This window comes from Trichomonas vaginalis, chromosome V, assembly GCF_026262505.1.
Source record: "Trichomonas vaginalis G3 chromosome V, whole genome shotgun sequence".
NCBI classification, from domain to species: domain Eukaryota; phylum Parabasalia; order Trichomonadida; family Trichomonadidae; genus Trichomonas; species Trichomonas vaginalis.
The window spans coordinates 18,977,956-19,000,157 of NC_067207.1; the positions used below are offsets into that span (position 1 = coordinate 18,977,956).

General features: G+C 31.0%; 10 protein-coding genes across 10 annotated transcripts, besides 2 other annotated features; 5 read left to right on the forward strand and 5 right to left on the reverse strand.

Moving 5' to 3' along the window:
• Positions 1-261: 261 nt before the first annotated feature.
• TVAGG3_0362960 (cyclin domain-containing protein) lies at positions 262-1,878 on the reverse strand (the record flags this gene model as incomplete). Its single annotated transcript, XM_001302941.1, has 1 exon — positions 356-1,873. The coding sequence occupies one exon, from the start codon at positions 1,871-1,873 to the stop codon at positions 356-358; it is 1,518 nt and encodes a 505-aa protein (XP_001302942.1).
• A 264-nt stretch (positions 1,879-2,142) lies between these two features.
• TVAGG3_0362970 (uncharacterized protein) lies at positions 2,143-2,877 on the reverse strand (the record flags this gene model as incomplete). Its single annotated transcript, XM_001302940.1, has 1 exon — positions 2,521-2,877. The coding sequence occupies one exon, from the start codon at positions 2,875-2,877 to the stop codon at positions 2,521-2,523; it is 357 nt and encodes a 118-aa protein (XP_001302941.1).
• A 2,089-nt stretch (positions 2,878-4,966) lies between these two features.
• TVAGG3_0362980 (RNA polymerase II transcription regulator recruiting protein) lies at positions 4,967-5,725 on the forward strand (the record flags this gene model as incomplete). The annotated part of the gene is made up of 1 exon (XM_001302939.2): positions 5,088-5,564. One exon carries the CDS (start codon positions 5,088-5,090, stop codon positions 5,562-5,564), a length of 477 nt encoding a protein of 158 aa, XP_001302940.1.
• Positions 5,726-6,358: 633 nt separating this feature from the next.
• Positions 6,359-8,592, forward strand: TVAGG3_0362990 (anaerobic sulfatase-maturating enzyme-like protein, ALSB-related family; the record flags this gene model as incomplete). Its single annotated transcript, XM_001302938.1, has 1 exon — positions 7,424-8,557. The coding sequence occupies one exon, from the start codon at positions 7,424-7,426 to the stop codon at positions 8,555-8,557; it is 1,134 nt and encodes a 377-aa protein (XP_001302939.1).
• A 53-nt stretch (positions 8,593-8,645) lies between these two features.
• TVAGG3_0363000 (armadillo (ARM) repeat-containing protein family) lies at positions 8,646-10,287 on the forward strand (the record flags this gene model as incomplete). The annotated part of the gene is made up of 1 exon (XM_001302937.1): positions 8,701-10,071. One exon carries the CDS (start codon positions 8,701-8,703, stop codon positions 10,069-10,071), a length of 1,371 nt encoding a protein of 456 aa, XP_001302938.1.
• Positions 10,288-10,319: 32 nt separating this feature from the next.
• Positions 10,320-11,228, reverse strand: TVAGG3_0363010 (metal ion binding; the record flags this gene model as incomplete). Its single annotated transcript, XM_051231497.1, has 1 exon — positions 10,389-11,216. One exon carries the CDS (start codon positions 11,214-11,216, stop codon positions 10,389-10,391), a length of 828 nt encoding a protein of 275 aa, XP_051101227.1.
• A 531-nt stretch (positions 11,229-11,759) lies between these two features.
• On the forward strand, positions 11,760-12,392 carry TVAGG3_0363020 (protein tyrosine phosphatase protein; the record flags this gene model as incomplete). Its single annotated transcript, XM_001302936.1, has 1 exon — positions 11,760-12,392. The coding sequence occupies one exon, from the start codon at positions 11,760-11,762 to the stop codon at positions 12,390-12,392; it is 633 nt and encodes a 210-aa protein (XP_001302937.1).
• Positions 12,393-12,411: 19 nt separating this feature from the next.
• On the reverse strand, positions 12,412-12,975 carry TVAGG3_0363030 (tubby, C-terminal family; the record flags this gene model as incomplete). Its single annotated transcript, XM_001302935.1, has 1 exon — positions 12,412-12,975. The coding sequence occupies one exon, from the start codon at positions 12,973-12,975 to the stop codon at positions 12,412-12,414; it is 564 nt and encodes a 187-aa protein (XP_001302936.1).
• Positions 12,976-13,460: 485 nt separating this feature from the next.
• Positions 13,461-14,585, forward strand: TVAGG3_0363040 (uncharacterized protein; the record flags this gene model as incomplete). The annotated part of the gene is made up of 1 exon (XM_001302934.1): positions 13,461-14,585. The coding sequence occupies one exon, from the start codon at positions 13,461-13,463 to the stop codon at positions 14,583-14,585; it is 1,125 nt and encodes a 374-aa protein (XP_001302935.1).
• Positions 14,586-14,932: 347 nt separating this feature from the next.
• Positions 14,933-14,970: a mobile genetic element.
• Positions 14,971-16,145: 1,175 nt separating this feature from the next.
• Positions 16,146-16,182: a mobile genetic element.
• A 3,776-nt stretch (positions 16,183-19,958) lies between these two features.
• Positions 19,959-21,608, reverse strand: TVAGG3_0363070 (pyruvate formate-lyase-activating enzyme family; the record flags this gene model as incomplete). Its single annotated transcript, XM_001315887.1, has 1 exon — positions 20,025-21,575. One exon carries the CDS (start codon positions 21,573-21,575, stop codon positions 20,025-20,027), a length of 1,551 nt encoding a protein of 516 aa, XP_001315922.1.
• Between the last annotated feature and the right edge of the window lie 594 nt (positions 21,609-22,202).

Genomic DNA, 22,202 nt, shown 5'->3' on the forward strand with positions numbered 1-22,202 from the left:
GTGCTCAAATTAATAAAATATTGATTAATATACCGTAAAAGAATTCCAAAAATTTTTCAAAAATTTAAAAATAATTTGAAAAATTGAAGAATTATTCATGAAAAAGAGAATTTTGTAATTTTTTTGGAAAAATAAAAACGCGCAATTCTAAATATTATTCATCAGAAATTATTTTTCATATGAAACATTATCAATAGCTGAAAATTTAAATTAATAATATATAAAAATTGAATAAAACAAGAACTTTGATATTTAAATACTCATAAAATACTTTATTATTTATAATACAAACATATTGTTACATAATTTTCATTCATTTGAAAAATTTTCATCCGAAATCTTTTGAAAATTTGAATTAATAAGGCCTATACATAGGATCACCCCATCTATCTCTGTTATCTGGGTAACGAGGAGGTGGCGGAGGCACATTGTAGTAAGGATCTCGAGGAGGATAATCTCTGTACATTGGAGGCATCCTCTCCCTATAAGCAGGTGGTGGAGGAGGAGGTGGTGGCGGCGGTGGAGGTCTGCCTCTATAATAAGGATCATCGTAATATCTATCGTAATAATAAGGAGGACGTCTAGGTTCCGGTGGGTAATCTCTATCCCTAGGGTCTCTGTAAGGCATATCTCTTGGATAAGGCGGTCTGTCATCGTAATAAGGTGGAGGTCTTCGATCTCTTGGATAAGGAGGTCTATCGTCATAATAAGGTTCTCTGTAATCTCTTGGAGGACTTCTTTCTCTTGGATCAAGCATCATGTCATCCGCTTTCTGCTTATTTTTATTTTTCTTCTTTTTCTTTTTGTTTTTCTTCTTCGGAGCGAACCATTCGTCATTGGCATATTCATCTTTGTACTTTTCCTTGATCTGATTAACTTCCGCAATAAAACTTTCGTATTCAAAGTTAGCTCTAGGTTCGTATTTCGGTAAATGGCTGGCGTCGAGGTTCGTAAAGTAAGGAGTATCTCCAATGAACTCTTTTAGCTGATTTATTGGTGGAGGAGGACACAATGGAACTAAAGATTTTTCATCAAATGGATAACGAATCCAATTTGTCATTACTTCGTCAGGAATTGGAATTTTACGACGAACTACTACTTGATTATTAGCAGCCAAAGTCTTTTCAACGAAAAATGTATTAACAACGTCGAATAACTTCGAAAATTGGTCGGCGGAGTATTCAGGAGCCAATGCGTTATGCCATGTTTGCGACACTGGGGATATTAATGGAAGCTGGATTCGATCAAAAGAAAGTTTCACAGAAACTAAGGCAACAAGCTCAGGATCATTGATATAAAATTCAGGGGTGAATAGTAAATCGTTCAGGAATATCCATGAATATGATGTCAGTTCTGATTTGAGTGGCTGATAAAATTCTGAATCTGGCTCTAAATGCCAGGAGAGAATTTTGGATATGTAGTGTTCGCAGTATGTATAAGGAAGCTTGACTTCGAAGTTAAAGTGAAAATGTGTGATGATATCCATTTCTGCGTTAATTAAACTTTTATACAGGTCTCCGACATAATCTTCTTCATCTTTAGGAGGTGATATACCATCAAGACCAGAAAATATATGTGCTTGGCTCGGATCAGTTATAGTTTCGTAAACAATTTTAACGAAATTTGTTAATGATCGAGGACATTCGCACATTTTGGTGGCTAAATATAGTGCTGCGACAGCATATTTAGCATACTGTGGTTCATCACTTTTTCTGTTCTGATAGAAGTTGTTAAAGTAAACCATTCCTGTTGCTCTTGCCATTGGAAGGGTTATATCAAGCTGTTGATAAAAATACCTCGCAAGCCTAATAACCTTCTCAAGAATGATCACAGGGAGCGTCTTCTCAGACACTTGTGCTTGAGGAGTTGACATCCCGCTGTGAAAAAAATTTGACAAGAAATTTCATTCTCAGAGTCAGTCAAGTATTCATATGTCATGTCGAATAAACTCACCAAAAAACAAACAAAAAACTGCATTTCCCATATCAGTGGATATTCATTAATATTTCCGCAACATCTTTCAAAAACACACAAAAATCATCGGTAAACGGATTTATTTTTAAACAAACATATTCTAATGGAAAAGTAGAATTAGAGACGATTACAATAACATGTGCATACCAACAAAGCTAAATCAAGCGTAAAATCTGGTTGCATAACCCTTATCAACCTCATATTCTCATTTTATATCATAGATTTCGGGTAAAACATCAACTAAATAAATTAAGAAATGATAGATAGTATGATGGTTTATTAACAACAGGTAAGAGTATACTTTCTTATTCGGTAAGCAATTGTAAACTTCATTTATGAAGGATGATCAATATGTTTAGGTTGAGATATTGAAGCTATTCGAGATTCTCATTGCTGTACAGTTGAGAACTGAAACTGTATGAACGTTCAAAAATATTATTCGCTCAGTTCCAGGTAAGAATGATAATTCTAATCTTTCACACGATTTCCTTGTACAATTAAGGTGAATTAAGAAATCTGAACCGAAAAAAATGATTGTTGCAAAAATTATTCTGGGGGAGTAAGGATCTGATCAATAATTTTATCCATTTGATTAGAAACCTTTCCGATTGTTGATTCGGTGTGCTTGAAAAATTCTATAGCGGAAATATATGTCTTATGTCTTTCTGGGATAGTATCGGTATTGGACCACTTTTCTTCAACCTTTCTGACTCCAATATGAATATTTTTTTGCGATCTGGTGAGATCAAGTTGTGCCTGATTGATTGATTCAAAGAAAGCAAGCGTATCTACACCTGAATTTTCATCAGATTTTTCAAGATCACTTTGAATTTTGTTATGCTCTTCATGAATTTGCTCAAATTTGGCAAGATATGTATCAGGTGATTTTGGATCAATTTGCATTTATTTGAAAAGTGACAAAAGATCGGAGATTAAAACAATCGACTTCTGATATGAGAACATGTGAAATCGGCATTAGCAATGCTTGCAAATACCATTTCATATGGTTAAATTCTTCTAGGAGGATCAATTGATTCCTGACAAAATATTATCGCTATGCCGTTCCTTAACTCATATATTACTGATATCAGCAATATGTACTTATATGAAAAACACAACAAAACATATAAAAAAATTCGCCCTTTGAATTTTAGTGAAAATTTACGGTCAATTTTAAAATAAAATTCACATTTGAATTCCCCATTCAGAATAGGGATAATTCACTTTAAAATTTTGGAAAAAAACAACAAAAATTTAATAATTTTCAAAAAAATAAAAAACTGGCTTTCGAGGGACGGGGAACCCCCAGTAATCGTATACTTCTCATCAATAATCCAAATAAATTATTCTTAAATTTCTAGAGTAGAGACTCACTTGTCATGAATGGAGATATTCCAAAATTCATAGATTTCAGGGTTTTTTCAACTCTATATAAGGATGTCAATTCGGAAAATTGTTTTCATTTTAGGAGAATATAATTTTCCTTTTCGAAAATTTAAAAAGTGAGACGCGCAGGATTCGAACTTTTTTAAAAGTTGATTTAAATATATTCTAGTGTGATTTCTAAGGATAATATCATATTTAAAATAAGAATATACTAGTTTGGGTGGTATAATTTTTTCGATAAATTTGAGAATATGTACGTTTAGGACATCAAAAGTATCAATTCGCTCAGCGAAAGCTGAGCTAGCTTCGTTCTCGAAAGAATAGGGAAGGAGTGAAAGAGAGTGATACAGATGTTGACACATTCATATCATTTCAACAAATTTTGATCAAATTGAAATTCAATGAAATTCAATTCACTTCATATCCTTCAGTCAGTACATTGACATCCTTCTACATCACAATGATAACTCATGCATCAATAGTTCTACAACTAACTCAGAAAAAACAAGATTTTTACTTCCAGCTTACAGCTTTTAAAAAGTTTCGATGATAAAAATCACTCTACTCTTGTTTATCGATATGTTGTGATAGTAGGTAAACGTATTCTTATCGATATTAATAAAAATATTTTTACGAAAATCTGAACCAAATACAGAGTTATTCATAAAGTTTATGATAACTGTAATTACTTCATCTTTGTTTTATATTTGAATAAACAATTTAATTTAATTTAATTTGCATAATTTTTTTTAGTTGAAAAACAGGAAACTTATTTGAGTTTGTATTATTTTTATCGTTCAATTCATTGTATCAGTGAGTGATCCAGATATTTAAGATATTTAGAAAAAAATTTATTAATTTGATTAACAAATTTTAATCAAAGTAGCAAGAATATATTTGATAGCTGTAAGCAAACAATAACTTTTATTTCAAGCAAAATCACTTATTTTCATCTAAACGTATAAAATTGTCAATTTTATGAGAATAAATTTAAAATCTCATGAAATATAAAGAAGAGTAATATTTTTCAATTTTCTTTTTTTCTTTGTCTCAAATATTTTCTGTTGGGAATTTTCTTGTTATCAAAAAATAATTTTAATATTTGTTTATTTGATTACATACAATAAAATTTTAAAAACTCTATTTCTTCTCAAGAAAATTTTTTTCCTTCATATGAAAAAACATTTTGTTCTCCATTTGATGCTGAGTCTAAATCTTGATTTTTGAATTTTCTTCTTTCCAAATTTCTTTTTTCCAAATTAGAAGTTTAATTCAAATTTTCAATAGTTTATATATTTTCTCAAACCGTCTTAGATTTTCTTACTTTTTGGGGATTTTCTCTCAAAATATACAAAAATAGTAATATCAATACATGTGTCTAATATACTTTAAAACCATCGTGATAAAATTCAAAAACGAAGAGATCTTCTCTCCAAATTTTTTTCAAAATCAAAAAAATCAGATAAAAAAAATACGTTTGGAAATTCATTTTTAGCATTTTATGAATTTTCTCACTTTTCTTCCAAATTGACATCCTTACTCTATACTATTAATCATGTTAATTCAAATCATGTTTTCATGTAAGACCTGGTAAATATTCAACTCATGATATCAAGGTTCAGAAAAATTCAATGCTTTTCAAATCATTTCAAAAGCTATTTGAATATTGTTAAGATTGAGAGAGATCTCAATTTCTGTATTATTTTTCTATTCACCGTCCAGAGAAGATGTACTCGATTCCAAGAGATAACTATCACAGCCCCAAGATGAGATGGTCCAAGGAGGAGGATGCATTGCTAATAAGACTCGTGGCGGAGAATGGGACAAATCGCTGGAGTTTTGTAGCGAACAAGATCCACGGTAGGACAAGTAAGCAATGCCGTGAGAGATGGTTCACTAACTTATCTCCAGATATCAACTGCAAACCTTGGACTGCCGAGGAAGACACAACATTAATTCAACTTCATTCGCAACTTGGGAACAAATGGGCACAAATGAAACCTATGTTTAATGGTAGAACAGGTACTGCCATTAAGAATCGCTGGGTTTGGTTGTGTAAGCATAAGATCCCAGACATTATCGAAAAATTTACAACTCCAAAAGAACTTCCAGCAAAGCCTATCGACGACACAATCAAAGATGAACTCGATTATTACTTCTCCACAGAATGTGATGCGATAGAATCCCTCTTCGTACCATTCTAATTACCTTTTTGTTTTTATAAACAACTATCTTTCTTTTTAACATTTCCGATTTGTGTTAAGGCATAAAAACTATGCTATTAGCATGTTCGGGGATGGTCCAGGCTAAAGGCTACAATTTACAAATTTGTAACCGAAGGCTTGGTAAAAAGAGGATAGATGCCAACTTTTTAAGGGTATTGAGCTTATTATTAATATAAGAGAATTGTGACTATTTATGAATGTGAATATGATATTTTCGAAAATCGAGGGAATGCGCTAGCTGATTCCATAGATGCGTTTAGATATGAAAATAAAACAAAATCCACGTGCGAAATAAGACTTTGCAGATCCTTGTTAAGATCGTATTGAAATATTTTTTAACAAATTTTGAGATACTATTCAAATTGCCAATTATGAATTTTCGACCAATTCATCCTTCAATTTCAATGCCTTATTTTTCAATTTTTTATAGTTTTTAAAGATCCTACTGTGTATAATCATATTTGATATTTTGCAATTTTGAAAACATTGAACTGTATTCCAAAAATTTGTGAAGAACTCAACTTTTAAAATAAGTTAACGAAGGTTTGTTGAAACTCTATTTAAGATCCTGATTATTTTTTTCGCATTAAATGCCATCAAAATATTTTATAAATATTTTTCAATGCTCTCATAAACACGATAAAAAGGATGGGTCAATTATTCAAGAACCCTCTACATCACCGTAGATACCAAAGGATGCATTCCCATCATATTTCTTTGAATAATATTCGTCACTCAGAATTCAATCACTGTTAAAATTGAGAAGAACCATGCATTAACTCAGAAAATCCACTGAGTTGCGTCATTTTTGATTATATTTTGCTAGGGTTTACAAAAACTAATTGCAAAAAATGCACAGATACATATGTACAATGAAATTAAACAGTCAATCTTAGGATGGTTATTTTGAGTCTCAAAATTCCTTTATCCTCAATATCAAGGTATTTGCTTAAACCCTATGATATATTATCATATTTCTAGCATATAGCTCAAATAACAAGCTCCAAAATATGATTGCCAACTTTGCAATTGTAATTGTGTTCTCATTGGCCGAATTCAGTTTTTCACAGTCAAATGATGTGTTATCATGAAATATATTCATATATGATACTAACGATTGGTTCTAATCGATCGTCACAATTAAATTTTTGAGAAATAATTTTTTCGTTGTCAATTCCAATTACAATTCGAGAATATCATATGGCAAACATGCTTTTCATTAAAATTTTGCAATACCACGTTTATATTCAAAATAAATTTTGCAAAATGAAAATTTCTTCTCAAAATATGTCATATGAAGATAGCAACCTTTGCATTATAACTCCTATACCCAAGTATTTCATGGTATGTATAAAAATTGTCATAAATCCCATAAAAATTTTAAAAAATCTAAGATATACCATAAAAACATAACAAATCAAATTATCTTGTTTCAATTCCTAACAAACCCAATAAAATGTAATATTGGGTGGTTGCTTCATTCTAGAATGTCGGAAATACCTCGATGACAAAATGCCCTCTGCTATTTATAGGCTTATCTATATCAAATTCAGATTTAGTTGCATCGTTATATTTAGACTGTAGCGTATTGTTCATTCTCCGTTAACAATATGAAATTTTCCAAAGAAAATCACGTTTAATCACTGCATTAATATGATTTCCGCAAGAAATACATATCTCATAGTCTCATTTCTTTCAACTGGTTGCATCTAAAAGGATTTCGAATTTCCCAAATTCCATTGAAACATTTTCCCTAAAATCGTAAAATTTGAGAGGGAAGACATGAAAATCTGGACGATTATTTTCGATTGAATTTGGCGTTCCACCCTTTTGAAAAAATGCTGTGGTTCGTAACTCTCACCCAAGAATGTAATCTCACATGCAAGTATTGTGGTAGTGATGAAAACGAGGATATCGAAGATATTATCGCTATTCCAAAGAATATTGTTTATGATATCAAAGCACTTGAGAAACTTAAACAGGATAAGGATCTTGCTTTATGTTTCTATGGTGGCGAACCTCTTCTTCGTATTGACAGAATCATTGAAATCATGAAATTACTTCCAGACGCCAAATTCGTTCTTCAGACCAATGCAACACTCTTACACAAACTCCCAACAGAGAATCTCCTCAAGATGGATACAATCTTAGTATCCGTTGATGGTGATGCTCATCGTACAAATGCTAACAGAGGTAAGAATACATGGGAAAGATCAATCGCTAACGCTCGTGATGCCCGTGATTGCGGCTTCAAGGGTGATATCATCGCAAGAATGACAGTCGGCCCAGGATCCGTCATCTATGATGATGTTATGTTCCTTCTTAATCTTCAACACGGCGACAAACCACTTTTCGATCATGTCCACTGGCAGCTCAACGTCGAGTGGGATACACCACCATTCCACGAGTACGAGACATACGAGGAAGGCATGAACTTCTTCAATTGGCGCGATGAGAGATACAACCCAGGCGTTACAAAGCTTGTCGATGCATACGTCGAGGCACTCAAGGAGAACCGCCAGCTCGGTATTGTACCTATCCAGGGCATTCTCTGGTCATATCTCACTGGAGAAAAATATGAAACAGTTAGATGCTCTTCTGGCTGGGAATCCTTCAATGTTTCCACATCTGGAGATATCACAGCATGCCCAATTGCTACAGAATACAAGTCTCTCGGTGATATTACAAAGATTGATACTCCATTCCAAGTTGCTCACATCGAGAAGGTCGGAGCTCCTTGCGATACATGCGAGGTCCTTTCTGAATGCGGCGGACGTTGCCTTTACTGCAATCAGACTCAATGGTGGAATGAAGAAGGTTTACTCGAAGTTTGCGTTACAATCAAGCACTTACTTAACCAGATTAAGACAAAGATCCTTCCACTCGCTCAGGAGAAGATCAAATCTGGCGAAATCAAGCTCGACGAATTCCACTATCCACCATATAACAATTCTACAGAAATTATCCCATAAAGTTATATAAAAATCTTTTTTGAATTCTCTTTTAAGATATATACATTTTTAAAATCTAACATTGTCCTTCATTTTTTAAAAATCAGTATTTAAATACTGACAAAAGACTTTGATTGAGAGAACAGTAAGCAGAAATTATTTGTATGGATGATGATTATAAAGACATACAAAGCAATGATGCTGAAAAAAACAAAGTTTTAGATTCGACCAACATCAATAATACAGAAAATATCAGTTTATATATTCACAACATACTTAAAGGTATATCAGAACAAGATCTAAATCTAATCATTGATGCGATCAACAATCTTTCTCTAATTGATGAAGAAAATTTTAAAGATCAAACAATATTACATGATATAATTCAAGATTTTGGATTGATAGTCGGATTCTTAGAGAATCTCCTTAGCGATAACATCGAAATCAATGAAATCGAAATATATAATTTTACAAGAATAATTAACGTAATGCTTTCGTATTCAAACATTGATATTATCGAAATACTATCTTCTGAGTTTATAGAAATACTTTTTGGATATTTGCAGACAAAAAAGTTTATTACAGCGATTCCGAATGTATTGGGAATAGTTCGGATATTACTTAATGATAAAAACGCATTTGAAGTTGCAAACCATACATTTTCTTTAGATTTTATTTGCGATTATTCACAATTCATTACAGAAGCGAATTTAGAGATCAGAGATGAATCATTTGAAAATATAATATGTTGTATATACTCCTATGCTACAAAGAGCATTTCTTCCGATCAATCTTATCAGATAATCAAAACCTTCGCAGACAATGCAGAATTGATAGACATAAACGTTGTTTCTCAAAGATATATGTGCATTATATGTACCAAGCTTATTGATTCTCAATTATTCGATTTCGGAATTGGAAATAAATATGGAATAATCAAAATGACATATGATTTGATTTATTCCGACAGTTTAGAAGTAGAATCTGCAGCAGCAGTCTTCTTGCAGCGAGTCGCATCAGAAAAACAGCTTTTAGACTCATGTATTCCAGATATTTCGAATTTATTAGATCATATACAAACAATTACTGATTCAACATTATTTAGTCAGTTTGCTTTGTTCACACAACAGCTAATGATGATGTTTCCTGAACTTGGAATGAAATATATTCCAAACTTAATGAATATTTATGAAAACGTTCATTCTTCAGGAAAGACAGATATAATTTTGATTGTTTCTGCTATTTTTGATTCTATTTCTCCTGAAAATTATGAATTTTTCTTCAATCAAGAAATCATTTCAAATTTTGTTGAATGTTTACTATTAAATGGTAATTCCCCGATTTCTTCCACATTCGTAAGGATATTACTTACTTTAAGAGGTTGTGGAATTACAAATCAAAGAGATGAAGAATGGATGAGTTTTATTGAGGATAAAATCGATGACCTTGAAGATTTGTGCAATTTAGACACAACATCTGATGATATGATACAGAAAATCGAATTAATTTATGAACAATTCGATGAAGAATCATGAAATTCATTTATTATGATCTAATGCGTGCAGATATACTAACTATGCCCTAGTTATCTCTTTTCAAGCAAGGCAAACAATTAATACATAATTTGGCCAGATTTTAATTTAGACGGACATTTTATCTTAAAATTTAACGGAAAGTATGATGTTTTCAATATGTTTATTGCATAGAAAGCATCTAGGCATAGATTTCGTCGCAAATTTAGACAAAATCCGAAATTTTGTTGTTTTGTTTTAAATAAAACATATTTTCTTATTAAATTTATACTTTTACTTGCTAGATTTGGACGTTTTATTCATTAAATTTTCTAAAATTTTTATTCATCTTTTGGAATTTCGGTTTCTTCGGGTTGTTTTGGTAGAGGGCGTGGTATTTCTGGTGTCTTAAATGATACATCGAATATCATTGGTCTATTTGCGAGTTTTCTTGCAAGATTTGTCAATGATACGTTTGCAATAACAGATTTTCCTATTTTAGCAACTCCATATCCTTCATGGAGGTGTCCGTAGATAACTAATGATGGTTGTACTTCTTTAATTGCATTAGCAAGTGATTTACAACCGACATGTTGTCCTCTCATGAGATCTATTGTGCTGCGTGGACATGTATGACATACAAGGATATCTGTATCGTGTGGTATCTTCGCCCAAACCTTTGGACCATCTTTATCTGGATAATAAAAAGCCCAAAATTCCCAGTAATGGGTTTGAGGGGATCCGTATATCTTGAGGCCTTCTATTTCAACAGATTCATTCTCTAAATAGATGATTCCGTCGGTTTGGACAATAGATTTTGCAGTTTCTCGAGGTAAGTCACTTTTGATTTTTCTCATTTGAGTTACCATACGACCATATCGTTCTACATCAAATGTTGTTTCATGATTACCTGCAATCAGTACTCTGTATCGTGCAGGAATTTTGATGAACCAATCTTTAAACTTTTTTACTTCAGCTGGATCACCAAACTTTGTGAAATCACCTGCACAAATGCAAATATCGCATGGAACTATTTGATGTGGTGGGATTTTCAAATGTTTTTCGTGTGTATCACTGAAACAAAGTAATCTGAGCGCTCCTGGTGCTTTAGGTTGACTGCACTTTTCTATTTTAGTTACTTTAAGCCTTGGATTTTGTGATGCCATCATTAGAGAAGCATTGATAAAAAAATTTTTTTCCCCTTTGAAAATTATTATCAAACTAATTCCCATCAACAACTTACACAAAAATTCATAACCTCATTCAACTGATGTTGATGGATATCAAACAATTTCAATCATGAAATCTAAATAAAAATCTCAATTCATTAATAAAAGAAAAATATTCTAAAATGAATATGAGAATAAGCATACATCAGACATTTATTGAGATATTTGATTAGCAGCAATCTATAACATCATGAAATAAAGAAAAAAATATCTAATTTTATTCTAAATTTAAGAATTTTTATACCAAAATTGTTTGGCATCAACCAAAAAGCATAAATCTTTGTACATACAAGCAAATAATTACAGTTCTTTACTTCAATTTAGAAAATTTTGAAAAAAATAAGAATAAAACAATGATGGTCTCAACTGTAAGGTCATATAGCTATAGATATGCATGTAAACACACATATCGATACTTGAAATAGGTCAGATTGATGAGTTTTGTTGATATGCCGACGATTATTTTTGTCACTTTTTAAAATAATGTCGCTTATTCCACCACCAAACTTTGGATTCGTGGAAAACGATTTATACAGATCAGCATTACCAACTCAATCCAACTTTTCATTTTTGCAAACTCTCAGACTCAAAACAGTTGTTTTTCTATCACAAGATCAACCATCTTCGATTTTTCTTGAATTTATTAAAGAACAGAATGTCAACTTTTGCGCCTTAGCTAGTTCTGATACTATGGCTGCTGGTCAGAGGTTCTCAGAACAACTTGCGCTTGACGCATTAAAAATTATTTTAAATCCAGATTCATATCCAGTCCTTGTCTGCTGCAATCTTGGTATTCATAGAACAGGCTCTGTCATTGGGTGCCTTAGAAAAGTACAGCGATGGGCTCTATCAGCTATATTTGACGAATTTAGACGCTATTACGGTAACGGTAAACCTAGTGGCATACATGAACAGTTTATAGAATTATTCGATGTTGAACTAGTCCCTATTCCTGATAATATTGATAAGCTTCCTTTCAAGATAATATTGCCCCAACAGAAAGAAGAACCATCGAAGCAAGAGAATAATTTTGAAAATAGAGTGGGATCTCTACCTAGGAAAACGACTCGCGTTGGTTCTTTGCCTCTTGGTCAAAAGCAATCCTCAATTATTTAATTACTTTTGTTTTATATTGTTAGCTCTGTATTAGACATATACATATTGCGATTCCGAAGCTCTCGTAAAGCGTGAGCGGCTCTGTACAGTATAATTTAAATTCATCTTTGTATATTTGTTTTAAATCGAAAACTACTTTATCTTTCTTTAGCATAGATATTTGTATTAAGTCGCTGCTACAATTAAGATTAACTTGAGGTCTCAAATGTAATTCTTCATCTGTAATGTGATCAGGATTTAAAAAAACATGAGGAGAACGACCTTCTCCTAGCATAAGTACTTTAATTTGTTTTGAATCTGGTGAATGAATAAGATAACTTGTTTGATGTGAAACGCATTCAACTAAACCGACGTAAAATTCCGAATCTTTTTTATATTCTATTGCACTAGTAGCTACTAAATAGTTTTCTGTTTTGTTTTCATGAATTCCGGCTAAGATTAATTGTTCTTCATCTTCGGTATACAGATAATATCGTATTTTATCACCTTTTTTCTGTCGCCTAGTCATCAGATATGATTTTCCTGCATTTCTGTTATCAACTTTTAGTACAAATTCCTTCTTATAACTTTGATTCATTGTCATACTTTATAAAAATTTTTGGGCGATAAAAACAAAGTTGCTGATAGGATTTCATGTTGATAAATTAAGAATACTAATAATACGGAAGTTATATTTGTTAAATTTCAATAATTTAAGTTATTATCCCTTTTATCTGAAGTTGGATTCGAATTTGCCATAACGCATATTCATTTTCATCAAAAATTGTATTGCACATTAAATACAATACAATCTTATATGTGGTTTCTCTACAATATACACGAATTTAAATGGTAATTTATAAAATTCAGCATATTGTTATCAATATTCTCCGAGAAGGAAATTTTGGAATAAGAGACGCATGAAATTCATGTCGGCTTCCAGATTTTATCATTTGCAAATTGCACATTTATTTTGAGCATATTTCCAAAAAATTTAAAGTAAAATTGAAGAGTATCTGTACACTGATTCATCTCCTTTCATAATTTCTTTCCTATAAGTTTAAAGGAAAATTTTTAAACGTACAGTGAATGAATAATGCTCAAGAAGAGATTATTAAATTGGCAAAAGCAACTCAAAAAGCAAATACAGATTTAATAAACCAAAGGAAACAAATTCAGATAACTTATTCTACAAATCAGAAAAGATTACTCGATATACAGAATGAATTTGAGCAATTTTCAAAGACAAATCAATCAAAAGAACTACAAAAAGAATATAATTCACTTTCTAATCATTATAATAGTTTGCAACAAGAAAATAATGGAATTTTAGAAGAAATAGAAAAAATTAAAGAATTATTTCGTCCAGCTGTTGAAAAGTACTGTCAAGAGCGTGAGATGTGCAAGGATATAAAAGCCAAAAAACTTAAAGCTACTTCTGAACTTGAAAAATTAAATGAATACATTAAAAAAGTTTCAACTACAGTAACATTATCACAGCAAAATGCGATTCTCAAGGAAGAGTTCGCTCAAAAAGAGAAGAATTACCTTAATAAGATAGACAAATTGCAAGAATCTCTAAAAGATTTACAATATCAATTAGATCAAATAATGGATGAACGGTCAAAAGCCAAATTCCAAGTAAGTGAACAAATTAGTACAATAAAGGCATTAGAAGAAAGAAAAGATAGAAGAGATAATTCAATTGACAAATTAGATCGCAGTATACGTGAAAAAACTCAAGAATACAACGACAAAGATGATTATCTAAACACTTTAAAGAAAGAAAAAGCAGATGTACAGAATGAATTAGAAAATGTATTAAATGAAATTACGAAAACGAGAAAAGCAATTAAAAAGATGCAACTTAAAACAGCTGAAGCTGAACAAAAGAAACTCGAAGCAGCAGCAAAGTTCGCTCCTCTTGAAAAGGCCTTCACAGACAAAATCAATGAAATTAAAAGCATTTCTAAGCAGAAATTTGATGCTCAATTAGAAGATATTAAGAAAAATATGAGTGAGATAGATAGTACGCTGATTCAGAAACGAACCGAATATGAAAATGCTTCAAATTTGAACAAAGATCTCAAGGATAAAGTTCAATCTCTACAAAAAGAATTAAATGAAAAATCTGCTGAACAAGAGCGTATTTTGAACGATTTAAACATCGAAAAAGCCCAACTTGCGCAAAAACTCGCAGAAGTTACAGTATAACTCAAAGAAACAAAAAATCAATGAGAATCCTATGCGTCATGCAGTCTTATCTTTGTACACAGTATGTGATGATGAATGTTTCGAAAGAAAATCTCAATTTTCTAAATTTATCTAAGATTAGAAAATCTGATACGTAGCTCAAGAAGTTTATGTATAAAAACTGCAAAGAATCATAATGCTTTAGATATCAATGAAAATTTGCAAAAAATTATTTTGGTATTGTTGAAAAATTTTTTGGAACGCGCGGTTTTTCAGAAAAAATTGAATTACCCCATTCAAATAAAACTATCGTATTTTAACTAATATAAATAGAGATTTATCATTCTTATACAATAAGGTATGTTTTTTGTTGTAAACAGAAATTCATCAAAAGTGACACCTCAGAAAAGCTAAAATATTGAATTTTTGGAACTTTTGATAGAGCACGTTTTTAAATATTAATTAAAGTAAATGTATATTTTGTAAAGATTCTTTTTAATAAAAAAATAAAATTTTGAAGAAGAACACAAAATCTTCTGAAAAATAATATCACATAAACTCATATTATTTTCTAATATATAACTATTTTATATAAAAATCAAATTCAATGATCTTAAAAGCGAAGGATAAACCTCAAAATTTACGAATATAATGAGTGGGAATATAATGCTTATCTATCATAAAACCATATGAAATATCAATTTTTGCTTTACGCCTAATTTTTGACGACAATTAGCAAAAAATGTTAAATGTTAACACTCAGTCCATTTGAATATGAAAAATAAAATTGACTTTGATTAAATGTTTTTATTTATCATGCAATTCTTCTTGCGACCAAAGATTTGACTAAAAGTTCAAAAAATAAGATAGCTTAAAAAATAATATACGGTAGTGTTTACTAATAGATGAATAGTATATAAATTCTATTAAAATGGATTTGATCCAAAAAAATATAAAACCAAAAATAATTGTTATAATTTAAATGAAGAAGTAATTTAAAACGATTTTATTTATGATCAAATTTTATATATTTTTTTGGATCAAATCCATTTTAATAGAATTTATATACTATTCATCTATTAGTAAACACTACCGTATATTATTTTTTAAGCTATCTTATTTTTTGAACTTTTAGTCAAATCTTTGGTCGCAAGAAGAATTGCATGATAAATAAAAAATTTAATCAAAGTCAATTTTATTTTTCATATTCAAATGGACTGAGTGTTAACATTTAACATTTTTTGCTAATTGTCGTCAAAAATTAGGCGTAAAGCAAAAATTGATATTTCATATGGTTTTATGATAGATAAGCATTATATTCCACTCATTATATTCGTAAATTTTGAGGTTTATCCTTCGCTTTTAAGATCATTGAATTTGATTTTTATATAAAATAGTTATATATTAAAAATAATATGAGTTTATGTGATATTATTTTTCAGAAGATTTCATTCTATATGCCTATGAAAAGTACTCTCAAAACTAACTTTTTCCTAATTATAATTAAATCTAGAATATTGTATTATGCTTAGTATTATTTCATTTTTCTCATTCAATTTAGAATTTACAAATGTCAAAAAATTGAGAGCTGTCACTTTTGATGAATTTCTGTTTATTACATTTTAAAATAGATTATCTCTATATGTGAACTTGAATTTCTCATCACATTATTGACAATCCAAAAGACATTCGAATCTAAAGAATAAAAATTTAATTTCCTAAATAGAGTAGATTTTCTTTCTATTTCGTTCTTTTGACCAAATATAATTTTGAAACAAATATTCAAGAGATTTAATTAGAAATTAATATGAAATCATTAGATAGTTGTTATTACTATAACAATCCTATTACTTGTATATGAAATCTTTATTATTTAGTTTATATCAAATTTTAATTGATATCATTTTAAAGTACAAATGCTTAGATATGGTTTTATACTAGATTCATACAATTTCATATTGTTGTTGATGACAGATTCGGCATCAGTGTGGTTTCATCCCGAATTTTTTATAAATGATTGAAAAATAACAGCCTTGAATATCACATATCCCTATTTTATTATAAATTATGCGCGAGTGCACAGTTTTTAATCGCAATATTCCAATTTGATTAAAGAATTTGTATTTTAGCATCATATCTATTATTCATATATGAAACATTTCGATTATTTATCATGCTTCTAGAATTTTATACTTGAATGCAAAGATCAATATTGGCCGTTTAAAAATTCTCATATACTAGAGTCAAAATCTCGAGCACAAAAGTGACATTGAATACTTGTAAGTATTGAATTCCCATGTAAACTATTCATTTCTATCGTTTTTTGTAGTCCACATTTCCTCACTCTCGATTTTACTCATAAAAATATTAAAAAATCACTATACAATATATAAAATATATATTTATATGGTTAAAACAATGTTATTTTTGCGAGATTTCATCTGAAATTAAAATTAGGGATTTTTTGAATTTTGAACTAAAATTTGTGATTGGCAAATATTGAATAATCGATTGGAATATGAAAGAAATACTTTAAAATTGAATAGAATGTGCCGATAGAATTTTTCTCACAATTTTAAAAAGTCGTTCAAATCCTATTTTTGATTGAGTTTTTGCAATTGTTATATATCAAGTGACAAGTTAAAAATAAAATTTTTGTTGCACTACTATTTTTGCAACAATTTGTAAATTACGTGCATCCCTTGTATTCCAGTGATCAACATCGAGATTACATATTGTAAGAAATCCTTTTGAAGTAGATCTCTATTTGAATTCAAATTCGGACAGTCTATTTCATGTTGCTTCGTGAGAATGTATATAATTTGCAATGTGAATATTATATAATTGATTCTGTATAAATAAGTAATTATGCTTTAGGAAACTGCTCGGCATTGCATGAGATCTAATCTTATAATAATTTTTTAGATATGTTGAAATATGTAATATTTAGCTTCAATATCATTTATTATGGTGTGTCTTTGCTGTTTTTTGATATTGGATATCAATGACTCTTCTGTGAACGAAAAAATCATATAAATCATTAAATTCTAAACGTAAGCGAAACTCATTCCAATTTATTATTAGAATCAAATCTATTTTAAAATTGAGCTATTCGTTAAATCACAAAAGGATACTTTATATTTTTAGTCAAAATTTTGTTGATAAGCTTATTGGCGCAATCTCATGTTCTTCCTGGAAGCAGCGCACAGACCAGTCAGAAGCGCTCCTTCCAGGACCAGAAAGACTAGAAGGGGGTCCTGACCTTGAGAAAGGACCCCTTCCAGGTCTTTCTGGGACAATTCGGTTCGCATTGCGAGTGTCTGCTGCTTCTTTTGACCAAAGCAGCAGACACTCGCAATTATTGTTGCGGCAAGTGCATCTGTGGTGTCGGAATGCACTTGCCGCGAACTTCGAGCAATCTCCTGATCTTCCTGGAAGCAGCGCACAGACAGTCAGAAGCGCTCCTTCCAGGACCAGAAAGACTAGAAGGGGGCCCTGACCTTGAGAAAGGACCTCCTTCCAGGTCTTTCTCCAAGGAACATTGTGCCATTGTGGGAGACATGCAGAGGCAATGTCTCCCAGAATGATACATTGCGACCAACATGAGTGAATGGGACACTCTATTCTTTCAATTTTCTCATTAATATTTTATCTTTTTTTATTAGATCAATAAATAAACTCTTTTAATGTTCACAATTACATAAATCCATATGAATCAATTCGCTATTTATTTAGTCTCTAATTTTAATAGCTTTTTTGAATCTTGCAATCTAAATAATTAATATATGCAGGTCATTTTATTTTTTTTCTTAATTACATTATATATAATAATAGATTATATGTCCAAATCGAACAAATTGTGAATTTTTACTTTTGAATGGTATTCAAATTTACCCTCTCCTAAGAAAATGCCCCAACAATAATTTTTTCTCCCATGCTTATGTTGAGGATTTTGCCATCAAAACATGAATTTTATCTATTACTACAGTTATTAAAAAGTATTTCACGCTCAGATAGTGAAAATATTCAACTTTTCAAGAAATGCAATAATCTTCAGAAATCATGTGAACGAAATTGATGATATAATAAACTACTATGATGCACAACAAATTTATTTTTGTTGGAGAATCATAAAAAATCTCAATATTTCCAAATGCGAGTTTATCCTCAGAAAATTGCTAATCAAATACTTGCTATAATATTGATTAATGTAATATATTAGCACAATTTTTAACATTAAAACTTACAAAAATCTAATATTCGCGGAAAAGTTTTGCCCTCAGAAAATTTTTAATCAAATTGTTGCTATAATATTGATTAATGTAATGCATTAGCACAGTTTTTAATATTAAAACTGGCAAAATTCTAATATTCGCGAAAAAGTTTTGCCCTCAGAAAATTTTAACTGCATTTTTTATATAAAATTCTATAAGATACATAGAACATATTCTAATTTTATTTGTCTATCACCAAAATAACGAACTCAAAAAATTTGAAGTCTTTAAATCATCTTGTCTCCTATTCCAAAAGAATGTCGTTGTTAGACTAAACAATTATTTTTTATTTAAGGGGGTAGGTTTGAATAGTTGTAAATTTTTTAATAAAATCACTTTTTCTCCATATCACGGCAATATTTTTGGACAATCATAAGTGTTATGAGCACAGTCATAGTCAGAGTAGGTACTGACAAAGTTTCGACGATCACACTATTCTACGTATGTTTGTCAGTTACTTACAAAAAAATTACTTAAAATTGAATCAAGTCATTAAATACAAAACTAGGGTTTGCGAAAATGGTAGAAATGATCATTGCTACTATTTCTTCATAAAAATAGGAGAACAGAATTTTAATACACAGCAATAACGTATGTAATTTATCATGTAAATTGTAAGTTAAAGCTGTGTATTAAAATTCTGTTCTCCTATTTTTATGAAGAAATAGTAGCAATGATCATTTCTACCATTTTCGCAAACCCTAGTTTTGTATTTAATGACTTGATTCAATTTTAAGTAATTTTTTTGTAAGTAACTGACAAACATACGTAGAATAGTGTGATCGTCGAAACTTTGTCAGTACCTACTCTGACTATGACTGTGCTCATAACACTTATGATTGTCCAAAAATATTGCCGTGATATGGAGAAAAAGTGATTTTATTAAAAAATTTACAACTATTCAAACCTACCCCCTTAAACTAAAATTATTAATTGAATAGGTTAAAAATAGGAACGCGATTTTTGGGCTAAAATTCAAAAGTTTACAAAATTTTGAAAGGTTTTTTCCTCTCAATTTGCTTTTCGCGTCTCAATTTGTGTCCCTAGTATATTTTTGTTATATATTTTGTTTGATGATTTCAATTAATAGAATTTAATATGTTTGTTATGTTTTGTTATATTATATTATAAAAAGTTTAAATTTCGAAATCGGAATTTTAAATTTACACTTTTTTTGGATATTATTTTATAATTTAAGGGCATCGATCCACTTTGTAACTTCTGGATATGTTTCGTCATCGTCAAGTTCATCTCTTGTGCAGAGAGGAGCTAATTCTTGTGCTCCAAGTTCTTTCATCCTTTCGAAGACAGATTTCGCAAATCCGCAAAATGTCTTCTTGTATCCGGACGATCCGCAGCCGAGAACTGTAAATTTGACGTTTTTCATATCAATATCCGTGGATTTAAGGGTTTCCCAGAACTTTGTTGCAGGCTGAGGTGGATTACCTCTTCCGTAGGTTGAAAGGACGAAGACAATTTCGTCTGCTGATGAAAGAGAATTTGGATCAATATCTGCAATGTTAAATGCATCAACTCCGAACTGCATTGCAATCTTTTCTGCATATTCTTGTGATGTGCCGCCCTGTGTTGCGTAAATAACGAACTTTTGAGGTAATTTCGATTCGATTTTCGCTGTAACAGGGGAATTCGAAAGATTTCGGAGGTGATCGGGTACTCTCGTGAGTTTTGGCTTGAGATTGTTTGCATCTGAGAAGAATCCGGGAACAACTTCTCCGCATTTTTCGCATTTTCCGCCTTTCATCTTTACTTCTGTTCCGAACCAGATGCGGTCGACGAGTAAATGGCCACAGTTGGGGCAGCGAGTAACTCTGGCCTCAGGAGCTTGGACATTACCCATATATACGTATTTTAATCCTGCTTTCTTGCCAATAGCGGCTGCTCTCTTGAGGGTTTCGAGAGGTGTACGTCCAAAGCCTTCGAAATTGTAGTCATCGTGATATGCGGAAAGGTGCCATGGAATATCTTTTCCAACACTCGCCAAAAAGTTGGCAGCTGCTGTAAGTTCTTCGTCGCTATCGTTGTTCTTTGGAATAATGAGGGTTGTAACTTCGGTGTGGATACCCATTGCGTAACAACGACGAATTGTGTTGCAAACTGGTTCAAGATGACCACCGCAGGTCTTCATGTAGAACTTATCGTTGAAGGATTTGAGATCTATGTTGACTGCATCGAGGTAAGGAGCAAGATAATCTAAGCATTCAACACTTTCGTAGCCATTTGTGACGTAGACTGTGTATAAGCCTTTCTCTTTGGCTAATTTAAAGACTTCATGAGAAAATTCTGACGAAACAGTAGGCTCGTTGTATGTTGATGCAATAGATTGGCAACTATTTTTGATTGCACTACTAACAACACGTTCTGGTGTTAATTTCTTCAGGCGGCCGATATCGCTTTCATGGATGCAGCCAACATCTTCAATATCAAGGCCCCACATACTCAGGCTAGAATTTTGGCAAAATTGGCACGAAAAATTGCAACCAACTGTGCCGTATGAATAAATACTGGATCCAGGAAGGAAGTGATGAAGAGGTTTCTTCTCAATTGGATCAATAGCAACTGTATACCTTCCGTATGTTGGTAAAACTGGTTGTCCATTGTTGTTACCACGAATACGACACTTTCCAAGCTTTCCTGGAGCTATTTGACAGTAATGACTGCAGCAAAGACACTGTAAGTAGTTATCTGGAAGTTGTTTGAAGAGAGGAGAATTTGTCATAAAAAATTCTTGTATCGTTTTTGTAAAGTATTCAAATTACTTCATTTTTGATTTATTGGCGTGAATTGACACCCATAGAATCTAAATAATAAGTGGTATGAAAAGGAAATAGTACTTTATTATAAATTGCAATTTAAAAATTGATTTTCCGACGAAATGCTTCATTTGATTTTTTTCGTTATGCTACAATTACATTCTTACTATCTGTCATCATGCAAAATCATTTCGAGCTTACGTTTGGCCCAAGTTTAACAATGGTTTTGATTAGTAATAAAGATAGAAATTCTTTATCTCGGTTTAAAAATCATTGTTTTAAGCATTACGTGCCACTTTAATAATTTGCAAAATGGTTGTATTTGATTTCAACTTAAGAACATCTGAGAATGTGACGTAAAATGTGAATCATTCTAATTTTGATTAAGTAAAAAATCAATTTCGAACAACATCGCTTCCATTATACTCCAAAGATGTCACATGTTGAAAATGAACAGCATCAATTCAAATTTATTGTAATTCTCAATATATATTTAAATTTTATACTGAATAATGATACAGTTCATAAAAACAATAAAATTTTCGCTCTTTTCTGTTTGGAATCGAGTTTACAATGAATTTAAAAAACAGTGA